Genomic DNA, 26,802 nt, shown 5'->3' with positions numbered 1-26,802 from the left:
AACAGAGTAACTTCCCCAAACTCAAACACCTGGCAAGCAGTGGCACCAGGACGCTAGCTGGGACCCATCTGCAGTACTCTGTTCACCACCCCTAAGGGCAGCGGCACCTTGGTTCACTGTGGAATCTGCCCTTGCCCGGCTCCTGGGGAAGAGGCCCAGAAGCACCCCAGTGGTGGGGCTGCCTGTACCTTCGGGTCGTCTTTCACGCCCAGGAAGAGGTCGTCTTTCAGCCCCTTCTGGCAGTGCTCACACGTGCAGTCAAAGTAGTACTGCTTCTTCAGCTGCTTCTTGCGTTCTTCACTGGTGTTAAGGAAGTCGATATAGGACACGGTCAGCTCCTCCCCTTCCGAGATCTTGCCCAGGGCCCGGAGCTCAATTCTGGAGCAGATAAAGGAGGAGAGTCCATCAGATCCAGGGTGGGACGTAGGCTCTTCAAGGTTTCAGGAAGTTGAGTCTCAGAGACAATGACCTCCACTAACACTGAGAAAACTCCATCCCCCCCGTCCCCAAAGGGGGAGATGTGATGTAAAGGACAGTTTTCTGCATAGTTCTGCTCTACTCATTATAACAATCAAATCTGCTCCATTCAGCTAACTGCTCTGGAATCAGCTCAAAGAGACTCCCAGTAGAGGTCTGGGCTCCATCATAAAAGCATACAAAGCTTCCACGCCTGCAATTCTCCCAGTGCATTTAGCTACTGATTGTCTGTAAAAAGGAATGGAGAAATAAGGCGGCAAAAACTCCAAACAAGAGAAGACTTGATAGTCATTTCTGGTTAGTTTGGAGACTGCTTCTCTCAGAAACACACACATTCAGTTACCCAGAAGCTTGGCCCGTTCTGTGTCTAATTATAAGCCCCCTCTTACCTTAACCTTTGGTCCAATGGTTCAGACCTAATTTATGTGAGGAGACTTATGCCTGGAGATCTCTGAGGCAAATAAAGGCTAGCTCTTTATTAGCCCACTGCATTGTTCACTTTTGTGTTTACTGGGGGACACAGCTTTGGGGTTGAAGGTGGCTAGCGAGAGCAGATGACATTGCAACCCCCTTCCAGCCTAGACCTGACCCTCCAGTTACCTAAAGCACTACACACCTCACCATGTAATAAATACAGAATGTACTGAAGACAAAATCCCACTGCACAACTGGCACCCAGCTAAGCCAAACTAGCTGAGACCAGCCTGTGGGCCTCTCACCCGTGCATCTTCCACCCAGGAGGCCAGAAACTACAGAAAGGGTGGTGAGCCCGGCAAGCTGGATCCTAAGCTATGCTCCTGTACCCCCCCAACATCAGGGGGCCTCCCTGCCCAGAGGGAACCCATCACCCAGAGAGTGAGGGGCAGGATGCAGAGGGCTGGGAAAGCATCGACAGAGAAGTCCATGGTCATTTCCTTTACCTCCCAGAGAGGCTGATTCAGATGCCACGTGAAAGGCAGGAGGAGATTCCAGCACCAGAGAAAGGTCCCAGTCAGAGGGAGTCCCTTCCACGTGCTCGGAGGGGACAGCCAAGCGAGGAACAGCAGTGACTTGCATGTCCAGGCCCCTGAGGTGACCACTTAAGGTTAAAGAACCTTCTCTCAAAGTGGGGTACACTGCCATGCTCAATATATGTGACAATATATATAAAAACAACTATACAGAGCCTGGCAAAATCTGAGTGCGTGTTCATCATTTGTTCCTTCTTTCCTTTCTTCTCCGCCCCAATTTCTGGCTGTTACTGCAGGGATAAAAGGCAAGAAGGAGAGGAGGGCAAGGTGATTCTGCTCACAGCTCTGCTTAGAATCCTAATATGTCCCAGCTACAGGGGACCGACCTCCTCATTTCACAAATGAGGATGCTGACACCAGAGAGGTGAATTGCCCCCAAGGTCCCACAGCACTTTGGCGCCAGGGTCAAGATTAGAACTCAAGAGCTTAACCACATCATACTGGCCTTGCCTGATTGTCTTCAGTCTGCCTTCCAGGTCTTCAATGCACAGGAAATGGGATGCACCAAAACCCTTGAGATTAGGACTCTACTGATGTCCTAGCTAGTTGCATAGGAGCAAGTCCCGGGCCATTGCTGAATGTGATCTCTGGTATTGGTCCTGGTGGGATAAGTAAGCAATTCTGCTCCCACTAGCCCTTTCACAGAGGCAGCTCCCTATATTGACATGTCCTCATTCAACAGTGAATCAGTGGCCAGTTGAGTTGGCCAGTAGCTTTGCTTCGCACCAAGGTTAATCCAATTCTTACAAGGTCTCAGAGTATCTCAAATTATTTCAATGATATTAGAGAGTTTTCAAAACCAAATTAATGTAAAGTCACTTAGGTATAAGAAATGCACATTTATATGCCCCATTTTACCTAACTTGGAACTGGGAATCAGGGGAGGAATAGTGACCACTATTCTGTTTTGGATCCCAGACCTCTTCCATCTCTAATGCTCTGCAGTTCTACAGTCCAGCCAATTGAGCCACAAGTAGGCAACTTAAGTATTTCTTGTCGAGGTCAGGAGCAGAGTCCAGGGCCACAGAGACTTAGAATTAGGAAGGTCCTTAGACACGCTCTCATCTTGACCTTTGCTCTACAAATGTAGAACCAAACACCCAGGAGATGATGTGAATCATCCAAAGTCCCTTGCAATGCACATCAACACAGACTCAGATGCACCGACCGCTCCTACCCCTGCCCTCCCAAAGCCCGAACTTCCACATAGCATTTTGTTGTTAATCCAAAGATCATTTCAAGTACTTTCAAGCCCAGCTTGAGAAAAAGGCCCACTGGGGCTGTGGAGTTGTCATTAAGAAAAGTCCAAATTAAAATCTAACCTAAACCACTAATTCATAGTTGGCCAGAAGCAACAAGGAGAATACTATGAATACATATTTATCAAAAACATCACAGATATGGGTACCATTTTCAGAACCAGTCTGAGTGAGAAGTTGGAGGTTATAAACAAACACAGAGTCCTTTAGTAGGTCAGTAATATCAACAGTCCTCATTTCATGATAAGCAGGGTTTAAAGGGACAGTGTGGGTTTTTGCTAAGATGATGTGGACTGAAAAGGACCTTCACGCTTTGAGGGTGGAGGAGAGAGAGAATTGAGGAGTGAAAGAGAGGGAAGCATAGGCACAGCAGGTAGTGGGTGGGTGAGGAACCAAGTGATTAATATAAATGCATTGAACACGCAGCATCCAGCAAAGACAAGCTTCTGGGGAGCAGAAGGACATTACGGGCAGACAGCGGCCAAGGAGTCTCGGGAAGGGGCGGCCCCAGCAAACCAGGCAAGTGAGGGAGATGGGTCAGAGCAGCGGGGATGTTTCCAAAGACCGACCCACCTCATCTGGGTGTGAAACATGGATTTCACTGCCTCATGACTGAAAAACAAAACAGACACCCAAATGGAAATCATTACCATTGGCTTATCCCGTATGGCTAGCAAGGGTGCACAGCACTCCAGGTTATGCCATCAAAGCTCTGGTCATCACAGCCATCTCTATCCCAGCCCCTCCTAGCTGGGCTCGCTTGACAAGATGCAGCCTGCTATAGTGGAAAGTGCACTGGATTTGGAAGGAGAAGTTCTGGGTTCAAAGGGATTCAGCCCTGGACAAGCTGCTTCACTTCCCTGGGCCTCAGTATTCTCATCTGTGACCTGGTCATGAGACAATGCATTTAAAAGTAGAGTGCTAGGGCTTCCCTGGTGGCGCAGTGGTTGAGAGTCCACCTGCCGATGCAGGGGACACGGGTTCGTGCCCCGGTCCGGGAGGATCCCACGTGCCGCGGAGCGGCTGGGCCCGTGAGCCGTGGCCACTGAGCCTGCGCGTCCGGAGCCTGTGCTCCACAACGGGAGAGGCCACAACAGTGAGAGGCCCGCGTACCACAAAAAAAAAATAGAGTGCTACAGTATTTTTCAATGGCAGGGCACAAAAAGTATGTGAACCATTCATGAAAGATGCTCCAGGTTGCCCAGTCCTGTTTGAGCGCCAAATCATGGGCAAATTGGGCTTGGAGTACCCCTTCAGAGCCTTGGGGTTTTCTGAGTGGTACACCAATAAGGGCTTCAACTTAGAGTCCCCAGCTGTGTGGCCACCAAGAAGCAGCATCAAACGATCTTTGGATGATTCAAACCCTGGCTCAGCTTTCTCTTCTACTGAAATAAACCTTCCTTCAGGCATTCTTTTCCAAAAAAATAAAATAAAAGTAGAGTGCTAAGAAAACACATGGGAGGCTATTATTATCCCACTAACAAGCATCTTGGACAAATAAGGGTGGCCTCTTTGAATGTCTATTTTGGGAACAGTTTGAACTGTGTCTGGAGACCCATCACACAGGTAGTATGCAGAAATTACTGGGGTTAGAACTGGGCTCCTAACACCACGTCCAGTGTTCTTTCCACGATGGCAGGCAGCTAGACAGTGACTGCAGTCACCACTTGCGCAACATCCAAGAAGCTCGGGCACAATGTGGCTGCTCGGAATTAGTGGATGCATGGAAGCCAGAGCGGGCACTGGTGATGATCTGAAGAAAGGGCTCCCAGGTTCTTGAGGCCGTTACATGTGGTGACAAGAAGAGATCTGGGTCACCACCACTTAGGGAAGTGGTGTCCAGAAAGACCAGCCCCACATGTGAATTTGATCTCCTCTGCCAACCAGGGTAACTCCAGACACCAGCTCCTCTGGGAGGAGGACTCCATGAGGTCCAGGCCAGTGACCCCAAGAGGCTTACAAAGGGAAATACAAATGCTGGGGAAAGATAATCATCTGGTTCCAAAATGAACTGTCCTGTCTTGAGTGACTTTCTCAAGTGCTTAAACGCCTACTGTCATGCAGGCCCCTTGCTTCCAGAAATAGGAAGGAAAAGGGAAATCAGAGCCCTTGCTCTGTTGGAGCTTAAGCTTGATCCTTGGCTGAGAACCAGAAACCATTATCTTTGGGAGGAAGCCTGCTCATTGTTGATGGCGGCTTAGAGTCAACTTGCACCTGTCATAAGAGCTCGTCTCTAAGAGCAAAAGAAATATTGGTTAGGCCTCATTCCCCCAAAGCCCCCCAGCCTGAGCCATGGACAACGGGGGGCTCATCCTGTTTGCTGACGCTTCTCCATTTGCTCCCCACCCCAAATTCCATTCTCTGCCCTTCTGTCCCCTGATCTGTGCCTTCCAGGGGGGCAGGGCTGACCTCTGAGGGTTTCATCACCCAGGTTCCTTGGCCCTCTGGCTTCCGGTTGGGGTTTGGCCAATGGGAGGAGATCAGAAGATGGGAGGAGAAAGAGGTTGGGGTATTTAGTCTCTTGGCTCTCCCTTTGCCTCGCCACGGTTCTAGCAGTGGCTGGTTTCTCTATAGGTACAGCCAAGCTGTTGGAGCGGGGGGTGGGGGTGGGGAGAAAGGGCCCCCTCCCATGGCTACAGCTCTCACCAGCTGCAAGAACAATACTCCCTCCATTGCCCCTCCAGGTCAAAAGGTGGTAATGGTTTCATTCTGTCACTAGACCCTGGACATTTCGCCATTCTTTGTCAATTTCTTCGACTCTACCCACACTTCTGTCGATTGTCCTTTTACTAAATTCTCTTAGGGTAACCCCTGCGTGTGCCTTCTGATTTCTGCTGGGAACTTGACTACTCCTGCCAAGCGCCTTCTCAGTTGATGATGTTCTGCAATGACCTCTAGATAGAAAATCTCAGGCTTCAAGTTCTAAATCATGTAGTAGTTAGAGGTTTATCTAACATATCTAGGCAACCTCAAGAAACCTACAGAGACTCCAAAATTACTTATGTGGAATTCTTTGCCATCTTCCTCATTATGTTTCTCCTATTCATAATTATTCTAGAATAAAATTTCTATTTTCTGTCCATTTGAAATCCATGCTAGCTCAGGTTCAACAGGTTACTTTTGGTTTAAATCAAGTGTAGAGACAATACCGTAAGGTCTCCCCATCCCCATGATACCAACCCAAGTTGAAGCCATACTCACTTGCCGTTGTTAAATATGACCGTGCAGTTGGGCCAACAGTCATGGTTCACCAGGCCCAGGTTGGGGAAGATGCCCACACCCACTGCTTGCAGGCCTCTCTGGTCACTGAGCGTGAAACCATTGCAGTTAATCTACCCAGGGGAAAAGATGAGAGTCAGCTAACATAGACTTGGTGCAAAACACCCTCCAGCTGTTGAAAGTGTTTTAAAAAATAGAAAACCTGGTCTCATCCTGGAAATGCTTAGAGAGTCTGGAAACAAAACAGTCAGTCTCCTGTTCTGTGACTCCAAATGACCCTCAAGATTAGTACCGTGGGAGAGTCTCATATTTGCTAAAATGCACCACCACCTTGAAAGTTTTGGGTAGCTGTATTCTACAAAGGCCCAAAATGGGAATTCCCTGGTGGTCCAGTGGTTAGGACTTGGTGTTCTCACTGCCGGGGCCCCAGGTTCAATCCCTGGTCGGGGAATTAAGGTCCCACAAGCCGTGTGGCACAGCCAAAAAGTAAAATAAAATAAAAAAATGAAAATAAAAAGGCCCAAGATGGAAATGTTGGTCCTGAGAAGTTTCTCCTTTTTCCTGTGTCTGGGTCTCACGAGTCTTCCCCAGTGCCTATCTTGGTTTCTCTCTCTGTGCCCTTCTCTGCTTTGTGTGTGTGTGTCTCCCCCGCTACCTTTGACTACTCTCAACTCCTATAACTATTCATAAAATAAAAGTAACATCTGTTTTTGATTATTTTGTGTCTGGTGGATACCTTGTACTCCCTGTCTACAATTTTAAAATCTGATGAGTGCAACATTTATCTCTGAATGCCAGGCAAATCAAATTGGTTACTGCTTATACGGCACCTGATTTCTTTTTCCTTAAAAAAAGTTATTTTTTAGAGAAATAGATTCCAAATGGCTGCTCTCAGGGTATAAAAAAATGTATAAGAATAAATATTACCTAGGATACATTAATATCTGCACACAAATTTCTGCCAAATGTAAAAATCATATATATAAATACATGCTATCCATAATATTTATAACACAATATACATTTATAGATATATACTGATCTGTATAGCACATAGCTATTTATTATTGATACTGGAGGATAGTCACTTTCTCCATCAATCTTATTGGTCATTCAGCAAGTACATGAAGTTAAGCCCGTCAGTACCACTAATAAGCTGTGTTACCTTGGGCAAATTTCTTTCTTCTCTGAGCTCTTATTTTCCCATCTGTAGGTTCAATAAGTTAGACTAGATGATCTTTATGGGTCCTTTCAGCTCTACACCTTAGTGATTACACCATCCTTGGCTGTAGTCCCCAGACCACCTTAGAGATACTCAAGATAGTCTATGACACCCATTCACACCAAGGCTGTGGAGCATAGAAACTCCACATGTGAGAGTAGAAACTCTGGCATCAGACAGACTGCTTCTAGACCTTCCTTGGACACCAGCTCACTGTGTAACCTTTGGCAGTCCTTTAACCTCTCTGGCCCTAGGCTTTCTGTTCTATAAAATAGGAATGTTAAAACCACGGACTTCATCTTGTTTTGTAAAGACTGCATAAAATAATATCTGGAAGGCTATGATGGTTAATTTTCTGTCAACTTGGCTGGGCTGTGGTGACCAGATATTTGGTTAAACATTATTCTGTATGTTTCTGTGAAGTGTTTTTTGGATGAGATAAACATTTGAATTGGTAGACTTTGAGTAAAGCAGATTACCCTGCACAATGGAGATGGGCCTCATACAATCAGTTGAAGGCCTTCATAGAACAGAGACTGACTGCCCCTGAGCAAGAAGGAATCCTGCCTGTGGACTGCCTTTGAACTTGAAGCGCAATTCTTCTTTGGGTCTTCAGCCTGATGGCCTACCAGCAGCTCCCACAATCACAAAAGCCAGTTCATTAAAATAAATCTCCTTCCCTCTCTCGCTCTCTCTCCATATATAATATATATATGCTATCCATAATATAATGCATAGAGTAGAATATACTATATATATATATATATGCACATACATGCACACACACAAAGTACATCCTTGTGGTTCTATTTCTCTGGAGAACTCTCACTATTACAGAAGCACTGGCACATGGTGAGAGATGCTGAGTGTGATCATGCTACTGTTATCACAATAACCCCTTCCTCAGCCCACTCACCAGCACCCCACAAGGGGCCGGGCCTGCCAGGTGGGAGACGTGCCCCCATAGCCCACGGCCTGAGACTGCTGAGCCCCTGGGCTCCCACCCTGTCCTCCCGGACCCTCATGGCTTCAAGAGGCCTGGATAGGTTGCTCAAGGCAGTGCCCTCCAGAAAGCCCCTACTCTCCTCTCCCTGGTTCCCCATGATCAGCACATCAGATGTGGGAAAAGGAAGAGTCTTACTTCCAAAGGGACTGGTGGGCAAGAAGGGATAGTGACTGGGTCTTCGTTTTCAATGTGGAGAAGAGAAAATATAGGAAGTGCAGATGAATGAGAAGGTAAATCACCATCAAAATCTACCGCTCAGGTGCTTCCCTGGTGGTGCAGTGGTTGAGAGTCCGCCTGCCGATGCAGGGGGCACGGGTTCGTGCCCCGGTCCGGGAAGATCCCACATGCCGCGGAGCGGCTGGGCCCGTGAGCCATGGCCGCTGAGCCTGCGCGTCCGGAGCCTGTGCTCCGCAACGGGAGAGGCCACAGTAGTGAGAGGCCCATGTACCGCAAAAAAAAAAAAAAATCTACCGCTTAGAGCTAATGAGTAGTTTACGCCTGGGGTGCTGACTTCAGCCACGGCAGGCATGACCTCAGAGTAAAGGAAGACCAGAGAACTGGGTGAAAGTTCGTCATGTGAGGTCGCTGTCCCCCTCCAGCGCTTCTCTTGGCCTCCCCTTCCACTCTGACCTGGCAGCATCTGGAAGGTCCTTCGTCGGACAATCCCAGGTGCCAGCCCAGCCCCAAGGCCACTGTGGGAGAAATCTTACCACGCCGAAGATCCGCGAGATGTACTGCATGCTGAACTGCTGGCTCTGCGGCGGCCAGTACTGCAGGAAAGTGTCCACGTCCCCCCGCAGCTCTTTCTGCTCCTCCTCCCCGAAGTGTTCCACGTGGTTCTGCAGGTCGTCCACGGGGACCAGGCAGCCCTCCGTGAGCCCGCCGCCCTCTCTCTCCACCCGCCACATGACGCGCGCCGCCAGCCTGCGCAGAGGGGCGGGGTTAGAGAGGCCTCGCTGCGCTCATTCATTCAACAAACGCTTGCTGAGTGTCTAGTGCACGCCCGGCCCAGTGTCGGGCCCAAGACACCGTTTTGAACTAGACGGGTGGAATTTCTTGTAGCATGAAGCTTCTTAGAGTGGGGGAGACCTAAGTTGAAAAGATAATCTAAACTACTGTTAAGTACTGTGCCCCAAATCAAACAGGGTGACCTGATAGGGAGCGGCTGGGAACGGGGAAACCAAGGTGATCGGGGGAGGCTTGACAAGGCACCCCCTGGCTGCCAGCGGAGTGAACTAGCGACCGCCCTGTGCAGATGCAGCGAGTACAAAGGAACAGGGAAAGAGCTTGGCACGATTAGACACAGCAAGGTGCTGGAGCTAGGGAGCCAGGAGAGGAAATCACATAAAGGTGGAGAGGTGGGCAGAAGCCGGGTCACGTGGGTCTGGGTAATCCTGGAAGGGGTCTGGGGACACAGTGAGGTACGGCAGCCTGGGTCTCTCCTGACTGTGCGGCTAAGATGAACACTGGAGAAGGAGTCTGACGACTCCACTTCTTGCTGTGTGACCCTGGGCAAGTCACTTGACCTCCCTGAAGCTCTCCAGTGGCAAGTAAAGTGAGGGTAATATGTATCCCCTGCCGTGCTAACCTGCAGAGTGTTGGTTCACACACTGGCCCCCATCCGCAGAGGGCAGGAAGAGAGGCAGACCGCTCCAGATTGGTAGGTGGCAGTTTGAATCAGCAGGGGACTTACTTAGGAGGCTTGTCTTGGGCGGCCACAGATAAAAAGATCTTGGCCCCTGCCAGCCAAATCTTAGAGTTTATAAAGAGGCCTTCACTGGGTTCAGTCCTACCTTCCAGATGGTTTCAACACTGCATTACTATCTCAATGCCACATTCTTGGGCAGCTTCTGGGAGGCGGGGAAGGCAAGAGAGCACATTCCAAGGACAGGGGAGGGGATGAAGAGCCTCTGATTACCTGGGTCCAGCTTGCAGGTCAACCGGAAGTCATGTCCTCTCAATGACCTCCTCCAACACAGAGGTGTTTAGGAGACAAAGTGAGGTAGTGGATGTCCACATCATGTGTGAACTTATTCACATTCTTAATGATTAGATAGAGAGAAGGCAGAGAAGACAATCTAGAAGGGGAAACAGTATAAGCAAAGGCCCTGAGGCAGCCCCAAACATGCATATGCAGGGAGCCGAGGCAAAGAAGGCCTGATCTGGAAGGAGCAGAGAGGAGGAGAAGTGGGGGATGTTAACGTGGGACAAGAGGGAGGGCCCTAGAAAGCACAGAACTTTGTTTTTTGGGGAAGGTTTTTTTTTTTTTTTTTACATCTTTGTTAGATTATAATTGCTTGACAATGTTGTGTTAGTTTCTGCTGTACAACAAAGTGAATCAGCTGTATGTATACCTATATCCCCTCTCTCTTGGGCTTCCCTCCCACCCTCCCCATTCCACCCCTCTAGGTCGTCACAAAGCTGATCTCCCCGTGCTATACAGCATAGACAGTACAGAACTTTGAGTATGAGACAGAGGGCCTTACTTCACTCTGAGGGCAGAGAAGGCCCACTTGTTAACTGTTAGGCAGCTCATGCCCACAAGATAAAGCCTGTGACCAAGGGACACTTTGGTGACTCTCTGCCACTCATTAATTTTTTGACACAATCAGATCAATTTTTAAAAATTAAACATTGGGGGGCTACCCTGGTGGCGCAGTGGTTAAGAATCCACCTGCCAATGCAGGGGACACGGGTTCGAGCCCTGGTCCCACATGCCGTGAAGCAGCTAAGCCCGTGTGCCACAACTACTGAGCCTGCGCTCTAGAGTCCGCGAGCCACAACTGCTGAGCCCACGAGCCACAACTACTGAAGCCCATGAGCCTAGAGCCTGTGCTCCGCAATGAGAGAAGCCACCGCAATGAGAAGCCCGCACACCGCAGCCAAGAGTAGCCCCCGCTCGCCGTGACTAGAGAAAGCCCGCACATAGCAACGAAGACCCAACACGGCCAAAAATAAATAAACAAATAAAATTAAATTAAAAAAAAATTATACACTGGGGAGCCGCACAGAACAAGTCTGCCGCTCCAGTGGAGATCCCCTCATAGATGGGCTTCCCAGACCAAGGGAGAGCACGGAAGAAGTGACCATATCCTGTCTCTTTGGGACTCTTTCCTGATTTGCACTCATCCCAACTTGCTTGGACCTGGGCATGCTGTCCCTGCCGCCATCCCCTGCCTGACATTTGTGAATCCCAGTCCCCACCCCGGGGCCCAGCTCTGACCTGATGTTCTCATTGGGCACCTTCCCATATCTCTTGATGGCCGAACACTCATTCTTGTGGTTCAGCCAAGCATCCTTCTGGCAGGTGCGGTCACAGTAATGGGCAAACTTGCACTGCCCGCAGCGATGGAGCTTCTCCTGCCTCTTGAAGCAGGTGTGGCACACAACATTCACAAGGCTGGAAATGGAGGGAGAAAACCTGTGATTGGGGGACACCACACTGGCTTTGGGGAGACTAGGGTTCGGGTACTGGCTGTCCTTGTCTTTCTAAGCTTCAGATTCTCATTTTTCAAAATGAGGTGCTTGGGTTTCCAAAGATCCCCTCTAGCTGTAACTATGCTTTTGGCCGATATTTTTCAGTGAAACCAATGTAGGGAACTTTATTGTGCTCTTCGTATAAGCCCTTCAATTTCCTTCAGCAAGAGGTCGTAGATTTACAACCTTTATGCGTTAGCCACTGGGAATACCACAAGTTGCTGGTTGAACACTTGAACTTGGGATCACCATGCAGCATAAGCACCACTGTAATAGAGGGGGGCACAGGGTATTCCTGGATCACAACGGAGGAGATCCTGGAGGAACCAAGGAAGTCTTCTAAGCCAAGGGGGTGGGTGGAAATTCCTCCCAGTCCTCTTGCCAAAAGTCACATGACATTGACACCATGGCCCAGGAGAGGGCATACTGTGTGACATATTCTTCTCATTGTTGAAATGGAATGTCCCTTTCCCCAAAGAATAAAAATATCGTAACTACTTACAATGTGATGGGACATGAAACATGGCATGTTTTACACAAAATGAAGTCTACACATTATGATGTATGTCATAGTTCTGCGTGTTTCGCAGGAGTAAAGATTGACAAGGCTACTGATGTCACAGATGTTATCTGATGTATTCTCCTGACTCAGAGAGAGAGTGGAAGTGATGGGTGGCCAACTCTACAAACTGCTGTGTCCCCATCTGCTGTGATGCTAGTAATTTGTTACTAGTCAGAAAGTACTCAAGGGCATGAAAGGTTAGTGCTTATTTATAACTTACAGGAGAGTCAAGGTTATTCCCATAATAATGTCTTCTTCTCTCCCTTGCATTCCCTTAAGCTCTCCCAATGAGAGAGGAAGAGTAGAATTACCCTGGCATACTTACAGTTGCACAGAATCTGCAGCGCATCATAACTATGCCGCTACTGCTACTTTGACCAGAAGAAGGCTGGGGACAGAGCCCCAAGATGCTCCAATATAGATTTCACCCCAGTCTGGGTGATGGAGAGACCTTTACAATCATGCATATAATCCCTTATCAGGCCTTGACTCAGTGCAACTATCAGTTCAATAATATCTCACCTTCATATTGTCTCATGAGCGTCTTTACAATCACTTTGCTATAATAAACGTTTAATTACTTTTCATGAAAAGAAAACGTGATCAATCTGAAATGATTTTTCTCCTAGTGAACACGTAGTGGGTTCCAAATGTTAACCACCAAATTATTTTCTACAGGCTCACACACCTGTTTAAATCTCATTCCACAATTTTTCTAGGACTTAGAGTCCATTTTTGAAAGCTGGTGAAATCCAGGAAGTATTACGAGTTATCTCCTAACTTAGATCTCCTTGAGATGAGGCTGACCGTTCTCTCCATCACCCCACCTTCCAGTAAGGCTTAGCCACGAGGCTGGAACTAGGAAGAAGGAAGAGGGTGGGTCTGATGCAGAGAGGGGTTCCTCAAACTTTAGTGCGCGTGCACATCATCAGAGATCAGAGAGTGGTTCTAATTCAGCAGGTCTGGGGTGGGGCCTGAGATTCTGCATTTCTAACAAGCTCCAAGGTGATACTGATGCTGCAACTTTAAGTAGCATGAATGTAGATATGAGAGATAACCTAAATTCTACCCTTTCTTGGGGGCGGGAGGGGGGCAGTATGTATGGAAGTGTCAGGTAGGCAGGGAGGGGAAGTTTAAAAAAAAAAAAAAGCTCGTCTTTCTGGTCTCCATCTCTTTTTGTTGGTGGTGGGATGGGTATTACAGGAAGTCAGACCTGGAGTAGGTCAGAGTTGAGTTCAGCCCCTGATTCCAGTATCTACTGACTGTGTGACCTCAAGCGAGTACCCTAACCTCTCTGAGCCTTCGTTACCTTATGTGAAAATGAGAATAGCAACACTTAGATCTTGATATCATTTAGACAAATGACTATTACCTTTTCTTAACTTTTTAAAAATTATTTATCTATTTTTGGCTGCGTTGGATCTTCGTTGCTGCCCCCAGGCTTTCTCTCGTTGCTGTGAGTGGGGGCTACTCTGTTGCGGTGTGTGGGCTTCTCACTGCGGTGGTTTCTCTTGTTGCGGAGCATGGGCTCTAAGCGCGCGGGCTCAGTAGTTGTGGCGCACGGGCTTAGTTGCTCTGCCACATGTGGGATCTTCCCGGACCGGGGATCAAACCCTTGTCCCCTGCACTGGCAGGTGGACTCTTAACCACTGCACCACCAGGGAAGTCCCACTATTACTTTTTAATGAAACGTACTTGGTATCTTAAAAAACTCAAGCAAGAAGAAAATTACAAAGAAGTTCCAAAATTCTCCCACTCTCAGAGTGATTCAAGGATTAAATGAAACAACGTGTAAAGTAGCAGCGAAGAGCCTGACACAGAACGGGTCCTCAGTAGGTGTCAGAGGTTGGGCCAGGTGATCTCTGAGCACCTGCTCTCCTCCAGCACCCACTAATTCTCAGGCAGCCGCCACAGGGGAAGACTTCCCAACTGGAAGAGAACCTATAGGTAGGGGGCCAAGGGTACTTCCGTGATAGAAATACCAGCCCTTCTTTACTTCCCCACCATGAGAGCATCTAAAAGACGTGATGTCTTAGAGGGAAGTGATAAGTGAAATAAGACAGAGAAAGACAAATACTATATGATATCACTTATGTGTGGAATCTAAAAAAACACAACCAACTAGTGAATATAACAAAAAAGAAGCAGATTTACAGATATAGAGGACAAACTAGTGGTTACCAGTGTGGAGAGGGAAGGGGGCGGGGCAATATAAGGGTGGGGGAGTAAGAGATACAAACTATTAGGTATAAAGTAAGCTACAAGGATATATTGTACAACACAGGGAATATAGCCAATATTTTATCATAACTAAAAAGGGAGTATAAACTTAAAAAATTGTGACTCATTATATTGTACACCTGTAACTTGTATAATATCATACATCAACTATACCTCAATTAAAGTTCTAAGACCACTTTTTAATTTATTTATTTTATTGAAGTATAGTTGATTTACAACGTTTCAGGTATAGAGCAAAGTGATTCAGTTATACATACATATATATAATATATATTCTTTTTCAGATTCCTTACCATTATAGGTTATTACAAGATATTGAATATAGTTCCCAGTGCTATATAGTAGGTCCTTGTTGTTCATCTGTTTTATATACGTAGTGTGTGTCTGTTAATCCTAAATTCCCAGTTTATCCCTCCCCCACTTAAAACCACTTTTTAGATTACAGGAGAAAGAGTGCTTCTTCCAGCCAGCTTAGCTGGTGACCTTCACCAAACCTCATTTCTCCTCCTTAGTCTCATTTTTCCAGTCCCCACAAGAGTCCCATTCACACAATGCTTTGCCATTGAAAGAGATGTTTTTTAGCAATTCTCTTGTGCTAAACCTTCACAACAACCCTCTAGAGTACAGGTCATCACTATCCTCACAGGGATAGTATTCTCATAGGGGTCCCTGAGGGCTGACACTGCTCCCAGCACAGAAGGCAGAGGAAGCCACCAGCCCTGAGTGTGCCTGCAGCCCTGAGTGTGCCCTGCCCCAGCCAGTGGGTCCCCGCTCACTTTTTGCTCTGCAGCCCTGTGCTATGTCATCTGTCAGCGTCAAGTGGGATGGAAAGGCAGCTGTTGCTCAGTTCCTTGTATGGAAATAACCAGCTACTGGACAGATAAATGCAAATAGAAGGTGCCTGCAAGGTGAATGAGACCTCCAAGGGCACAGCCAGAGAGAACTGGACCAGCAGTGCTGGCTTCCTGGGCTGCTTAAAAACTCTCAGCCTGCAAAGTGGTCTCCCCTCAAAAATCGAGGGGGAGGGCACATGTCTTAAAGAACATCACATCCCTCAAGTACCCAGAGAACTTTACAATATTTTAAATTCCGTCTTTCTTCCTTGTTCCTTCCCATCTTTCTTCTTTTACAAGTATTTATTGGGCATCATTTGCAACAATGTGGGTGGACCTAGAGGGTATTATGCTTAGTGCAGTAAGTCAGAGAGAGAAAGACAAATACTGTTTGTTATCACTTATATGTGGAATCTAAAAAATAAAATAGATGGATGAGTATAACAATACAGAAACAGATTCACAGATATAGAGAACAAGCTAGTGGTTACCGGTGGGGAGAGGGAAAGTAGGAGGGGCAGGATAGGGGTATGGGATTAAGATGTACAAACTACTACGTATAAAATAAATAAGCTATAAAGAAATAAGCCATCAGGGTACAACACAGGGAAATATAGACTATTTTGTAATAACTTTAAATGGAGTATAATCTATAAAAATATTGAATCAGTATGTTGTACACCTGAAACTAATATAATATAGTAAGTCAACTATACTTCAAGTTTTAAAATTTTTTGGTTTTATTCATATTCTTTTTTGACTATGCTTCAATTTTAAAAAGTAAATTAAAAAATTTTAAGTTTATTTAAAAATATTTATTGAGCTTCTATTATGTGCTGTGCATTGAGCTAGGTGACAGAGGGCCTTAAAGATAAAGAAAATACAAACTTTGCCTTCAAGCAGTCCCAAGGCTGGGCTGGGGCATAAACACATATAAGCAAGGTGAGGCATGCCATCCAGGAGTGCTGGGAACCTGCTTCAGGGTTCAAGGTGAGGGAGGGAGGAATGTGGGAAGGTGATCACCAAGGAGGGGGGAGGCACTGTTCTGACCCTCTAAAAATGAGTTGAGTTGTACTCAGAAGGTCAAATTCTTCCACCATGGAGAGGCACTGGCACGAATCAAAGGCTTCCATGCGGGGAGGAGCCGGGGCAGGTACATATAGGAGAGAGGAGGAGCTGTTTGACCAGATCGTAGGATGCACCGTATGGGGGAAAAGTGTTGGAAAAATGACCGGACTGTGGGGGACCTGGAATGCAACTCTCAGTAGCAAGTCCTTATTCTGCAGCAGAGGGAAGCCACTGGAGGCTTCTGCAGAGAGGAGAAACACGGCCACATAGGGAAAAACACTTTCTTTTCCCTATGGCCTCTACCCAATGTCCTTTTTAAATGGCCCGCGTCAACACTTAAGGGGCATCACTGGATTCACATTTGCATGATTATTTACCTTAGCAGAAGAAGTTAGGTGGTACTGCATCCCTAGGTCAGACCTAGGGATTACCTATTTATTTTTAACATCTCTTTCATTAAAATAGCACTTCTCAAGATTTTCTCTGCCGCGACTCCCAGGACAAGGCTCACACGCCCCACTCAGACCTGGATGCATCTCCCACATTCTACCTGAGACCAAACCCCTCTTCCCAGGCTCAGAACACATCTTTAGAGGCAAATGAGTGAAGGTGACATTGTTATGGGGACAACATGGCATATGACCTAATCTATGTTTAAAAGGCTATTATCCCCCAAATTCTGCATTTAAGGATTAGTTAACAAAATTTAGCAACACAGCTCACAACGGGTCATATGACATTTCAAAACGCCTGACCTCCACAGCTAAATTAAAGCACCAAATTAAAAGCATATTTCTAAATCTACTGTAGTTATCCTTAAAATCAAGCGCCAATGTTTAAGGCTGTAACCTGAATACTTTCACAGTTACTCATTTTCTGAACTATCTGTTCAGGAATTTCTCTAATCCCTTTATTAAATTATTTCCATTTATAGCATCATTTATCCCCCACCACCTACCCACCAGCTGTTACCAGATTAAAGGCTACACTTGCATTTGTGCATATGCCATGGTTAATTCTCGTGTTCCCACAGCCCCACATAGAATTACATGGGCTGAAAGCTCAACTCTCTCCACGGGACCTGAAGAAGCTCATAGTTGGTTTGATTTTCAAAAGCCCAGCTGACAGTATTTCTTTTAAAATACCTTTATTTTTCTCATATTCTCATCTTTATTTTTCCCTACTCAGATAGACAGATAGATAGATATTCTCATATTCTCTTGGGCACTTTCAACTCTTTAAACAGAATCATTTAGGAGCTAGTCAAGAACTTAAAAAAAATCCACTCTCTTTGCCACTTCTTAACATCTTTTGTGATAAATTGGATTAATAGGAAATTCATATTATTGGTTGTGGTAGGCTGGAAAATAGCCCCCCAAAAATGTCAACGTCCTAATCCTGGAAACTGTGAATTACCTTACATGGCAAAAGGGACTTTGCAGATATAATTAAAATTAAGGACCTTGAGATGGGGAGATAATCCTGAATCATCTGGGTGGCCTAACATAATCACAAGGGTCCTAATAAGAAGGAGGCAGGAGGTCGGAGGAGGAGAAGAGGCTATGTAGCTGCTTTGAAGATAAAAGCCAGGGGTGCAGTCATTCTGTAGAAGCTAGAAAAGTCTAGGAAACGTAGTCCTGTGGACGCATTTCAGATCTCTGACCTCCAGAATTGTACAATAATAAATTTGTGTTGTTTAAGCCACTAAATTTGTAGTAATTTTTACACCAACAGTAGGAAACTAATACATTGGTTTGTTATTATAAACACTTTTTTTCCTGTATAATCACATGTATATGTCTATTTCTTACCTATGAGTTTTTGGATTTAACCATTCTCAAGCCCCAGAACCAGGTATTTATTCTTCTGAAATTGATGGGTGTGTATTCTTTCTTTTATTAAGGCTAAATAATATTAATTGGACTGACAAGAACAAAAGAAAATTAAGTAGGCAATGCTGGGCCCACTTGTGTGTCAAGGGATGGGAGGTAGTGAGAAATGATGACGGACAAGATCCTGGGAGATTCATACCTGCCCTATGACTCACTCCTGTGACCTGGGGAAAGCCTCACTAAGCCTCATCTGTAAGAGAGGATTGTATGAATTCAATGGGTCTCGAACTTCTCGGTTGAGGATCATTTTGAAAGAGATAACTTTCTCCCCAGAAATAAAAAGCATGCACGCACATCCACATAAACTTTGATCCTCCAATTATAGGTGTTTCCTTAGCTAAGGATCCATGGACTCAGGTTAGGAACCAGTAGGCTAGATATACTCTAAATTCAAGACATCTGGGGCTGTTAAAAAAAGAATAATCAAATAGTATTTTTGGCTTCTAGAGATGCCCACAAGCACATTTCCTATGCCGTATCTTGTATTTGATGCTAAAATAAAATAATAATCAGAACAAGCTTTATTCCTATATTAGCTTAGCACCCTTCTCTTCCTGCACTGGAGTCCTTTGCATGTACTGAAGAAATGGTGCAACCCAGAAATCTCAGGCTGGAAGAGATCCTCAGGGTCATATGACTCAATTCCCCTCTAAGGCCCGACTCTTCGTGTACCTCATCTCTGTCAGGTTGTCACCAGGAAATATACAACCTTGAAAATAGCCCTTTCCATCTCCAGACTGTGCCAACAGCCCTGTTCTACCTATCAAGCAATAGAAGCTCAGTGTCAAAGGCCTAAAAGTTTGCAGGTGCCCCAGGAAAAGGATTGGGACTGATAACACCTTTAAATAGTTCCAAATTTTTTTTAAACAAAAACAAAAATGCAAACTGGAATTTAATAACAATTTCAAAAGCAGTGTTATGAAAGTCCATTCAGAAGTGGTAAGCAAAACTACACTTAGACATGTTGTGAGTTGGTATCTCTAAAGGTAAGGATATCTAAGACCTTCTTAAATGGCTTGAGCTCTGGCTAGGACTTTTAATCTCTCCCATTTTGACCTGAAATATGACTCTGTATCTTCTGCTCAAGGTGCCCATTTCTTACTCTTCTGTCAATTAAAAAAGAAAAAGTTCAGGGCTTCCCTGGTGGCGTAGTGGTTGAGAGTCCGCCTGCCGATGCAGGGGACACGGGTTCGTGCCCCGGTCCGGGAGGATCCCACATGCCGCGGAGCGGCTGGGCCCGTGAGCCATGGCCGCTGAGCCTGCGCGTCCGGAGCCTGTGCTCCGCAACGGGAGAGGCCACAACAGTGAGAGGCCCGTGTACCGCAAAAAAAAAAAAAAAAGAAAGAAAAAGAAAAAGTTCAGAACCCTCTTTCTTGCAAATAACAGTTTGTTATTGGTAGATGGCTATTAGGAGAAGTATTTCAATGTTACTGTAAAACATGCTTCAACGTCATGCCCCTGGTGAATTCTTTGGAATCTATTCCAGGCTGACCATGTACCTTTTGGTTGTGGGTATTGTTTGAAGGTGATGGTGATGATGTGATTTTATTCATATTGTAATAAATTGTGCCCCATGGACCTTACTTAGTCTGTGGGTCAACTGGGTTAACCAACTGATTGCTTTTACAGTTTGGAAAAGATGGAGGTTGTACTTCAGAGGGCTGGAAGGGTCCTTCCAAGACCAAGCACAGAAAAGATAAGGATCCAATCTCCTTGCTGAGGCTTGAGTCACACTTAAGACTAAAACCATTTATCTTCTCATTCCATTTGATGTAAAATGAACTAAATGAGCTAAAAAAGGAAAATGAAAGATGCAATGACAATAAGTAACTGGAATAAAAGTAAACTAAAAGAAAAAAAAGAAACTTAAAGCTTAGACATCATTTTAAAAGATACATGTAAAATGAGAAAAATGGATAGTTTTAAATATAAAAGACATGAAAAATTAAAGAAAGTCAAAACTAATTGAAGACTATAAAAGAATTGAAATCCAATGAGCTGGGGACTTCCCTAGTGGTGCAGTGGTTAAGATTGCACACTCCCAATGCAGGGGGCCTGGCATCAATCCCTGGTCAGGGAACTAGATCCCACATGACACAACTAAGAGTTTGAATGCCACAACTAAAGACACCACCTGCCGCTACTAAGACCCAGTGCTGCCAAACAAATAAATAAATATGAAAAAAAGAAAAGAAATCCAATGAGCTAAGAAACCAAAATGATGCAAAAGAATTCAGAAAATTTAGAAGTCTTGAACATTTAGAAGTAATAAATAAATGAGCTACACATAATTTTAAAATGAGGGCATCAATATAAAATAGACAAATCACAAAAGAAGAAATGTAAAGACCAATAAACTTTTTTTTTTTTTTTTTTTTTTTTTTTTTTGCCACACTGTGCAGCTTGCAGGATCTTAGTTCCCCAACCAGGGATTGAACCTGAGCCCCCAGGAGTGGTAACTTGGAGTCCTAACCACTGGACCTCCAGGGAATTCCCCAATAAACATTTTTAAGCACCTTTCATCTCCCTAATAATAATAAAAAAATTCAAAACAAAATAATGCTAAAATAAGTTTTAAACATTAAGGTGGAAAATACAAAAGTAAAAGAAAGCTTTCCATGTTGGCCAGAGTTGGGAAGGAGAGGCAAATGCTCTATTACTCATGGAGAAAACTGGTTCGATCCCCTTTGGTGGGGTGATTTGGAGATCTATATTAAGAGCCTTAAAAATGTCTTTTGAATCCAAAATATATATTTCTAGTTCATCTTTAATAAATAATCAGAGACATAAGGAAAGGTCTACTAGGAAAAGTAGGAAAGAACCTTGATATCCAAAATATAACACTTGTCAAATTGATGGACAACAGTCAACAAAAGGAATATTATACAGTCACTAAAAATGCTTTGAAAGGATAATCAAGGTTTGGAAAGTTGCTCACAATATATCGTGAAGTAAAGAGGACAATTTGCACAATACTTCCACTTTCGTGTAAAGAAAACGTATATGTTAATTACATTGAATCTAAGATATCGTCAATTATTAAGTGCACTACTTTTTTTACCATTAAGAAACAACAGCATCAAAATGCTCCCAATTAAATCATAATGAGCCATAGATTTTAGGATACATCATGATTTCAGAGATGTTAAAATGAAACATGTATTCTAGAATTGATAAAATACTATGTTGTGTCACATTCCTTTCATTGTAAAATAACCTCCCCCAAATATTTTAATATCTTGAATTTAGGGACGCGTTTTATGATCAAGGTATACATTTAATACAGTGTTTCTCCCACCACCACCCTCCACCTACAAATCACTGGGATCAAGAAAATATTTTATATGCATCATATTTGCATAAAAGAATTGTAAGAAGCCAATTATACCTCAATTTTTAAAGAAGAAAAGGTTGTAATGATATATACCAGAAGGTTAACAGTAGTTTTCTGTAAATGCTAAGGTTGCAGAGAATTTTTATTTTCTTACTTTGGTTTTCCTATATTTTCTAAAATAAGTTTTTAAAACATCTATACAAGAGAGCATAATGCATTTCCAGATTAGCCCCGCCTCATGCAGAATAAGCAGGATCAGTCGGGCTAAGGAATCATGGAGCTCCTATTCTCTGTCCTCCCTAGAACTGGGAACCCTCAAAGTACAGAGCTAGAAGGACAGAGAGAAACCTTGAACAGCCCCTTCACCACCCCTGGGGTCTCATCCATTTTGAAAGACAAAATCCATGAAAAACAACTCCTTGGTAAATTGACCTTACCCACCTACTTCGCCTTCATCCCTTTCCAGCACCCAACCCAAAATACCTAAAAGGGATGGCAAATAGGCTTTCTTTTTTTTTTTTTGCGGTATGCGGGCCTCTCACTGTTGTGGCCTCTCCCGTTGCGGAGCACAGGCTCCGGATGCGCAGGCTCAGCGGCCATGGCTCACGGGCCCAGCCACTCCGCGGCATATGGGATCCTCCCGGACCGGGGCACGAACCCGTATCCCCTGCATCGGCAGGCGGACTCTCAACCACTGCACCACCAGGGAGGCCCTAGGCTTTCTTTTAAATACCAGTTTTGGTTGATTAGCAGTGGCTCCCTGGAGTACCCTGCTAGAAAGAACTCTGAGGCCAAGTTGGAGTTCAGGAGAAAGGAGTTGCCTGATTGATTAGCCATGTCTGCCAGGGATCATGGTAGCCCAACTGCTACACATTTGCCAGGTCTGAATGGATTATCTCTCTTTTATTCTTGCTCCTTTATGTTTAAGCAGACCAGCTGTTCTTCCAACAAGCAAAATTAAAGAGATCCTAACCAGACTAAGGACTATATTATAAAGGCCTGGATTGCTGCTCTTAATGCTAAGCCCAGTCTATTCTAGCAAAGGCGCAATTCAACTTGCAAGTCAGCATGACACAGTGCAGCTTTATATTTTATTTTATTATTATTATTTTTTTTTTTTTTTTTTTGCGGTACGCTGGCCTCTCACTCTTGTGGCCTCTCCCGTTGCGGAGCACAGGCTCCGGACACGCAGGCTCAGTGGTCATGGCTCACAGGCCCAGCCACTCCACGGCATGTGGGATCCTCCCGGACCGGGGCACGAACCCGTGTCCCCTGCATCGACAGGCGGACTGTCAACCACTGCGCCACCAGGGAAGCCCAGCAGCATTATATTTTAAAGCTGAATATCGCATATATCATGAACCAGTAATTCCACTCCTAGGATACTCACCTCATGTATCTGTTCACCAAGAGGTACAAACAAAAATGTCCATAGCAACAAGTTATTACTTCAAATGAATGATGAATTCTTTATAGTAAGAAAAACAGGTAAACAACCTAAATGTCCAGTTATAAAGGAGTGGTCAAAAAGCATGCAGCCGTTAAATACTATGTTTATGAAGAGAGTATAGTAACACAGAAGGTACTTAAATCATTAAATGAAAAGCCATGATAGTTTATAAGATCCCAGCTAATAGTACAAATGAAATCTGTTTTCAAATAAGCTGGAAGGAAATAGACAACAATGTTAATGTTAGCTTCGTGTGAAGATACATTTTTTGGGGCTTCCCTGGTGGCGCAGTGGTTGAGAGTCCGCCTGCTGATGCACGGGACACGGGTTCGTGCCCCGGTCCGGGAAGATCCCACATGCTGTGGAGCGGCTGGGCCCGTGAGCCATGGCTGCTGAGCCTGCTCGTCCGGAACCTGTGCTCCGCAACGGGAGAGAGCACAACAGTGAGAGGCCCGCGTACCACAAAAAAAAAAGATACATTTTTTTTTCTTCCTAAGTTTTACTCTTGTAATGGAAGGAAAACCTGCTCAATTACAAACGCTCTTGAAAACGAAAGGTGATTGGCTATCTTGGCTTTGAGGGAATTGGAGACACCCACAGAGGTGTTCCATAAAAGGCAAGGTGGCAACTCAGCAATAGTAACAAGATGATTGTTCAGAGTTACTGTGTTCCTAGCTTTTTATGTCTTAATTCTGAATCCGACTGACTCCTCAACTGCCCCCAACACACACACACAAGTAAATAAAGACACGCTCCCCTTGAAGAGGTATTACTGTCATCTCAGCCCCCCTAAATTCTTCAGCTGTAGCTAGCCGTGTACTCTGTTCACTGCCTTTTCCCTGAAGGTCTTGATAAGCTGGAAGAAATGAGAATTCGAATGTTACTCAAATTATCTCTGACAAGCCGTGCCTATTCTCAGGATGGTCATACAATGAGCCAATCACAAAGCCTAGATTATCAAAGGCCATCTTAATTCAGACCACTTCAACGTCAGGCAGGTCACCCCAGTTCTGGGGCTCAGAGAATACAGTCATAATTTTATCACAGCGCAGGGTTTTGTTTTGTTGTGTTAATAAAGAAAGGTTTAGTACTACTTTAAAAGTTTGGTGGTCACGTATGGACAGGATTGTGGGGAAATGGGGATGTAAGTTAATAGAGCCACTTTGGAGATCCTATTAAAATGGAAAACAGCACACCCTATGGCACAGTGATTCCTCTTCTAGCCATTTATCCTAGAGAATAATCACACATGTATACAAGTGGACGAAGTCAAGGATTTTGATCACAGAAATGTTTGTTTTTATGAAAAATTGGAAACCACCAGATGTCTCTCAATAGGGGAATAGATTTTCAAAAGTTCATATATTCATAGGGTAGAAAAGCCACAGCAGTTAAAATCCACAGCAGTCCATATAGCATATGTATCAACATGGATAGATCTACATGTGGGCAGGAAAAACACAGATCTTTGAGGATTTAAAAGAAGTGGCTATAGACTTATAATCCCCATAAGGATATATATCAAAACATGTTGTTGGGTGAAAAGAGCAAGTTCCAGAATGACATCTAAAGTATGATACCATTGGGAGTTCTCTGATGGCCTAGTGGTTAGCATCCCAGGCTTTCACTGCCATGGCCCGGGTTCAAGCCCAGGTCGGGGACCTGAGGTCCCCCAAGCTACCTGGCACAGCCAGAAAAAAAAAAAGAAGTATGACACCATTTCTGTTAAAAAGAAAAAACAGACAAACTACAGTTATACTTCTTGATAAGTACGGATAAACATAGGCAGGCAGGTACATAGATAGATAGATACATAGATAGATAGAGATATATGTAATAGTACAAGAACATTCTAGAAGGAAACACATTAAAATCATAACAAGGGTTACCTCTGAAGAAAGACAGAGGGGACTGGGACATGGGGTGAGAAAGGTGAAAGGGGATTCCAGTTCATTGGAGATATTCTAATTTTTAAAGGTAAGTGGATTCCAGAGTTACTTGTGTATTTACAATTACTTTTTTAAAGTCTCAGCAATTGCTTAATCCTCTAATATATTTATTACACCTCAGAAGCTAAAAACATGGAGCCTTCCATACAAGAACATTTCCTAGGGCAACACACCCACCTCTCCACTCCCTGTCCCTCCACCCTCTCCACACACAGCCCTCCCACTCAACCAAGTTCACTGGTGTTCTGAGAGCGTGCCCCAAAGCCTTTGCTCACCTTTGCAACCCTCCTGGGCACCAGAGCAAATCCCATTGGCCATGACTCTTTGCAGAAACAGCCATGCCAGCAAACACTTAGCTGTCCGAGTGCCCTGCGTTATCAATGGTCACATGGACTGTATCCCTTTCCCTGCTGATTTTGAGAGTAAAGTATTCGAGAATGTGGCACCAGCCAAACCAATGGGAGAAAAGAAGACAGCAACCCACATTCCGTACCTGTCAAAGACCACTGCGGAATAAGCCCGCTCGGCAAAGATGACGTCAGCAGCCCAGAACTCCTTAGTGGCCTTCAGACCCCTGCCTTTGCCCTCAGAAGTGAAGACCTCCACGTTCTCCATTCCCCCTATTGTCATCTCAGAACCTTCGGGCAGCTCAGCAGATATCTAACACTGAGCCAAGTCCCTTGTCCTCGCTGCTATTTCAGCACCTTCAGCATCCCAACAGCAAGACTATAAATGGACAGGCACCTCCCCTTCCCTACCCCCTCTCAGCCACTGGGCCCTCACTCCCCCCTGCCTCTTTTCCTGGAGACGGGGATGGGCCAGAGGACAGTGACCTGGGAAGGGTCCCATTCACCGCCCAGCAAAACTGACAAAGTCGAAAATGACCATGGGCTGGTGTGCTTCTCAAATTGGGCCTGAAAACTTTTGAAAAGTTCCTTTGCAAGGAGTAGTTAAGTCCTGGATTGCAGTCATGCTCAGCTGTAGTTGGAATAGGCAGCACTTGGTCAGTAGGGTATTTTTAGCAGCCAGATGCCTCTGTCAATCCAAAGCAGACAGCTGAAATGGTCCAAGAGAAGAGGCGAGGTGATGCCTCCTGCTCTGGGACCCTTCAGCTGTCAGGCTTGGACTTTCTCAAGTGAGATGGGCCCCTTGTTTCCGTACTCCCTCCCCCACGGGCAGATTGTTGGCAGAAAGCAGCCGATGCTAAATTGACCCCTTTGCCGTGTATATAACAGTACTATTTAGGTTCCAAGGGACATCCCTCTTCTCCAGTATTACCTGGGGCTCCCACAACATCCCTACCTGGGGCACGGAGGTCTGAGCGTTCCCTGATGATGTATTACTCAGGTTGTATTATGAGAGGAGGTAGGCCTTGAAAATGAAAACCCTCGTGTCTATCATTCTATCAAATCTCCCTTAAATGGGTGTCTGCTGCCAGAAAAATACCAATACCTTCTTCTTTCCCAGGAATGAGGACATTGGAAGGATTATTCTAAAATCTCTGTTGAACTAAATGCTACTCATCTTGATCTCCAGGCAGCTCTCACTGATGTTGAAAAGAAAGACATTTCCAGATCTGGAGCTATGGCTTATCTTCAAGGTAATATTTTTAGTTTCAGGGATGCCTCTGTTTACAGATGTCTGTGCTCCGGGTTTCTGTGAGTGTAGTAGTTTACAAGCACTGGCTTCTAAGTCACATAGATCTGTGTTTGACTTTTGAGCCTACTAGGACAACTTTGAGATAGTACCTGTAAAACAAGAGTGATAATTTCTACCTCACTGGTAAATGAGATAATATATACA

General features: G+C 45.1%; 1 protein-coding gene across 2 annotated transcripts in view; it reads right to left on the bottom strand.

The window, feature by feature from the left end:
* Nucleotides 1–25,629, bottom strand: part of SMYD1 (SET and MYND domain containing 1) — a gene marked incomplete at both ends in the record, with an annotated part of 37,432 nt that extends 11,803 nt beyond the window's left edge. The window contains 6 exons of one of the 2 annotated variants that reach the window (XM_079720748.1): nucleotides 189–378; nucleotides 3,320–3,358; nucleotides 5,948–6,078; nucleotides 8,904–9,117; nucleotides 11,417–11,593; nucleotides 25,493–25,629. In XM_079720748.1, the coding sequence (XP_079576874.1) occupies nucleotides 189–378; nucleotides 3,320–3,358; nucleotides 5,948–6,078; nucleotides 8,904–9,117; nucleotides 11,417–11,593; nucleotides 25,493–25,629 (888 nt within the window). The remainder of the gene's footprint in view (nucleotides 1–188; nucleotides 379–3,319; nucleotides 3,359–5,947; nucleotides 6,079–8,903; nucleotides 9,118–11,416; nucleotides 11,594–25,492) is intronic. The other variant, XM_079720749.1, reaches the window with a different exon arrangement.
* Between the last annotated feature and the right edge of the window lie 1,173 nt (nucleotides 25,630–26,802).

This window comes from Hyperoodon ampullatus (genome assembly GCF_949752795.1).
Source record: "Hyperoodon ampullatus genome assembly, chromosome: 15".
NCBI classification, from domain to species: domain Eukaryota; kingdom Metazoa; phylum Chordata; class Mammalia; order Artiodactyla; family Ziphiidae; genus Hyperoodon; species Hyperoodon ampullatus.
This window is presented reverse-complemented; position numbering and strand designations above follow the sequence as displayed.